A 4,207-nucleotide genomic window follows, 5' to 3' on the forward strand; every position below is an offset into this window, starting at 1 on the left:
GACCCCACCAGGGCACAGTCACCCAATCCGGCGCAGAACATCCCCCCCCCCTCCCCACATCCCTCACCCACCTCATCCAGCTTGGTCTGGTGACACGGGAAGGAGAAGGTGAAGCCAAGGGGCAGCTTCTTGTCCTTGATCTTCAGCTTCTCCATGAAGTTGGCCAGGCACTCAGCGATGTGGTCAAAGAGCTGAAAGGCAGCGGTTGAGGATGAGCAGCGGGGACATCTGGGCCTCTTGAAGGACATCTCGGCATCGTCCTGGCTGCTGCCCCACCGCGGGGGGGTGTTCCTTTTGGGGGGAGGCCCACCTGCATCCCGCTGCCTCGCATGAGGTCCTCGTGGATCTCGTAGATCTGGCTCTCCATCTCCACCTTCTGCAGGCCGTTGTCGGACACCCTCACCCTCAGCACACGGAAGTTGGTGCCGCCGAGGTCCAGCGCCAAGAAGTCCCCGTCCTCTGGGGGAGGGAAGAGCCGGGGGTGAACCCCAAAACTCAAACCACAGCGGTGAGACCCAAAACCACAGAGGTGAACCCCAAAGCTCGACAGGAGGGCACCCCAGAACTCCACAGGGGTTAGCCCCCAAACCTCAGGGATTAACCCCAAAACTCCACAGGGGTTAACCTCAAAAATCCAGAAGGGTTAGCCCCAAAACCACAGGAGTTAGCCCCAAAACCACAAGATTGAACCCCAAAACTCCACGGGGATTAGCTCCAAAACTCCGCAGGGGTTAGCCCCAAACCCACCGAGATTAACCCCAAAACTCCACGGGGTTAGTCTCAAAACTCTACATGGGTCAGCCCCAGAACTCCACAGGGGTCATCCCCAAAAGCACAGGGCTGAACCCCAAAACTCCACAGGGATGAGCCTCAAAACTGCACAGGGTTAGCCCCAAAACCACAGGAGTGCACCCCAAAACTCTAGAGGGCTGAACCCCAGAACTCCACAGGGGCTAGCCCCAAAACCACAGGACTGAACCCCAAAACCATAGGGCTGAACCCCAAAACTCCACAGGGATTACCCCAAAACCACAGGGTGAACCCCCACCGCCGCAGGTCCTGTAAGATTGAGGCACCAGACCCATTGCCAACTGGCGATGCAAGAATCCTGAGGCAGCTCCCCTTCCCCCCCCCCAACGCTCTGCCCTTCCTGGGCGCCCCACAGAGGACAGACACACGGCAGGGACAGAACGCGGCGTTCACTGGGACTCTGGTGTCTGCAGGTGGATGGATGCGGTGTGCACGGGGACATGGGGACACGGACACAGCATGGTGATGGCTTCACGGAGCCTCCACGATGTCAGCGTGGGTGGGGATGTGGGGACACGGAGGGTGGCTTCACAGAGCCCTGATGACGTTGGTATGTGTGGGGACATGGGGACGTGGACACTGCAGTGGTGACATCAGAGCCTTCGTGATGTCATTGTGCATGGGGACATGGGTGGTGATGTCACAGAGCCTTCGTGACGTCATCGTGCATGGGGACATGGGTGGTGACGTCATGGAGCCTTCATGACGTCTCTGTCCATGGGGACATGGGTGGTGATGTCACGGAGCCTTCATGACGTCATTGTGCATGGGGACAACAGTGGTGACGTCACAGAGCCTTCATGATGTCACTGTGCATGGGGACATGGGTGGCAACATCATGAAGCCTTCATGATGTCATTGTGCATGGGGACAATGGTAGTGATGTCATGGAGCCTTCGTGACGTCATTGTGCATGGGGGCATGGGTGGTGACATCACAGAGCCTTCGTGACGTCATTGTGCATGGGGGCATGGGTGGTGACATCACAGAGCCTTCGTGACGTCATTGTGCATGGGAACACAGGTGGTGATGTCATGGAGCCTTCATGACATCATTGTGCATGGAGACACGGGTGGTGACGTCACGGAGCCTTCGTGACATCGTTGTGGGAACACGGATGGCGCCCAGGGGCAGGATCCCGGTAACGCTGACCCCAGCAGCCAAGCTGCCAGCTCCGTGCCCGGGCTGCGCTGCGGAGCTCCGGGTTCAGCCCCACGGCTCCCGGAGGTGCGGGCTGCGGGCGCTGCCTCGCGCCGCGATAAGAGCCGAGCAAACAGGAAGGCAAACAGCACGGCTCAACTGCACGGCTCACAAACTAACTGCAGCCGGGGGCTGTTTGCTCTCTGCAAAGGGCCCGGAGATAAGCGCCGCGTTCCCCGTCCCGCTGAGCTCCGGGGGGGGCTGCGCCGAGGCGCTGAGCAAGCAGAGCTCGCTCCCCCCCCCCCCGGTGCTGAGCTCGCCGTGCCCTCGCCCCACATCTCGCCGTGAGCCGCCGGCTGGGTAAGCCCCTCTCATCCGGCATTATCCCGGAGGTTACACGCGGATCGCCGACCCCGCAGGTCCGACCCACGCAGGGCGCCCCGTCCTTGCCATGGGGAGGGGGGGCAGCCCGGGAGCTGGGAAGGAAACCCTGCGCTGGGCCAAGGGCTCATCGTGCAGAGGGTGGGAGCGGGGCAGGAGCACCACAGGATGGGGGTGGACGAGTGTTCACAGCAGTGGAGGACCTAGGTGACCTTCAAGGACCCTTCTAACTCAATCATCCCACTCTGCGGGGGGATGATCTGCGATCTTTAAGGACCCTTCCAACCCAACCACCCAATGGCTCTATAATGTTTAAGGACCCTTCCAACTTAAACCATCCCATGGCTCTGTGATCTTTAAGGACCTTCACAACCCAAGCATCCCATGACTCTATGTCCTTTAAGGACGCTTCCAACCCAAGCATCCCATGGCTCTGTGATCTTTAAGGGCCCTTCCAACCCAAGCATCCCATGGCTCTGTGATCTTTAAGGACCTTTCCAACCCACCCATTCCATCGCTCCACAACTCCCCAATTTCCCAGCAGCCCCATTCTTTGCTTTCTCCCCCATCGGGTTTTACGAGGACCCCACAGGAGGGTGCTGAGAGCATCTCCCCCCAGCAACCACAAGAGGAAGTCGTTCAGTGCAGGACACACCACCAGGACCCCCACGCGGAGCCGTGCCCCCCCCCCCGGCCAAGCGGGGCCGGTCCCTCGGGGAGGACGAGAGCAGAAAGGCGGCATTGTGAGCCGCATCCTCACGTGCTCCCCGGCCCATTCAGCGCTAACGAGAAGCGACGAGCCGACCCGTGACCGCCTCCTCGTCCTGCCAGCACGGGGCACGGGAACCCCTCGGTCCGAGCGGGACCCCCACCCTAATGGCACCCAGCCCGGGGGGGGGCACGAGCCGTCCCCATCGCGTCGTACCTGTCCCGTCCGGGGTGGATCTGACGAAGGAGGGCAGCATCTTGACGGAGGCGGTGGGGTTGGTGTCGGCGCCCAGCCCCTTCTCCATCTCCTTGCGGAAGCGCTCGGACACCTCCTGCAGCGTGTCCTCCGACAGCCGCATGTGGTACAGGTACTTGTCCACCTGTGGGGCACGGAGGGGCAGCGGGTGAGGTTGGGGTGGGGAGCTCCAGGCAGAGCCATGGGGGTGACACTTGTGGTGGCCTTGGGGACGCTGCTGCTGCTTGGGGGTGGGGGGGGGGCTGGGGATGTGGGGACAATGCCACAAGTAGGGGACGGGAGCAGGTCGCCCGCAGCGGGGCACGATGGGGACGTGCACGGAGCCTGCTTCCCAAACACCTGGAGCCGCTTTGCAACCCGACCCTAAAGCGGCCCGAGAGAACCCCAGCCCCACATGTGGCCCAATGAAGCCCAGCCCTACAAGTGCTCCAACAGATGCTCAACCCCAAAGGCGGCCCAAGGAACCCCAGCCCCACAGACAGCCCCAGAACCCCCAGCTGCGGGCACCCAAACACGGCCACGGCCCGGCTCGCCCTCTGCTGCCCCACAGTTGGGTCCTGGGGTTGTGTTCCCGGCTGTGGGGCTGGGATGGTGACACCTCGGTCCTGCGGGACCCGGTGCCCCACGGGGTGAGGCCGCTGGGGGTGCAACCGCGGAGCCCCACATGGGTCACAGCCGGGAGCTGCCCGCCCCACACGGCACCGGGTCCCTTGACACGGAACCACTCATCCCCGAGCCGGCTGCCGGCTGCCATCGGAGCAGGGCAGGGACAGACGGACAGCGGCAGGCGGGCAGACGGACGGCCAGGCCGTGCCCCGGCCCCATGACCTTCCCGTACCGCTAATTAAAGGGCAGCGGCCGACTCAGAGGGAAACCCCACCCAGCGAGCCGGGCTCACCTGTCCGCAGGCAC

General features: G+C 62.7%; 1 protein-coding gene across 1 annotated transcript in view; it reads right to left on the minus strand.

Annotated features, from left to right (window-relative positions):
- Positions 1 to 3,419, minus strand: part of HK2 (hexokinase 2) — a gene marked incomplete at its 5' end in the record, with an annotated part of 11,927 nt that extends 8,508 nt beyond the window's left edge. Inside the window, 3 exon segments of the mRNA XM_021375014.1 lie at positions 72 to 191; positions 311 to 459; positions 3,257 to 3,419. Coding sequence (XP_021230689.1) covers positions 72 to 191; positions 311 to 459; positions 3,257 to 3,419 — 432 coding nt within the window.

Source organism: Numida meleagris, chromosome 21, assembly GCF_002078875.1.
Source record: "Numida meleagris isolate 19003 breed g44 Domestic line chromosome 21, NumMel1.0, whole genome shotgun sequence".
NCBI lineage: Eukaryota > Metazoa > Chordata > Aves > Galliformes > Numididae > Numida > Numida meleagris.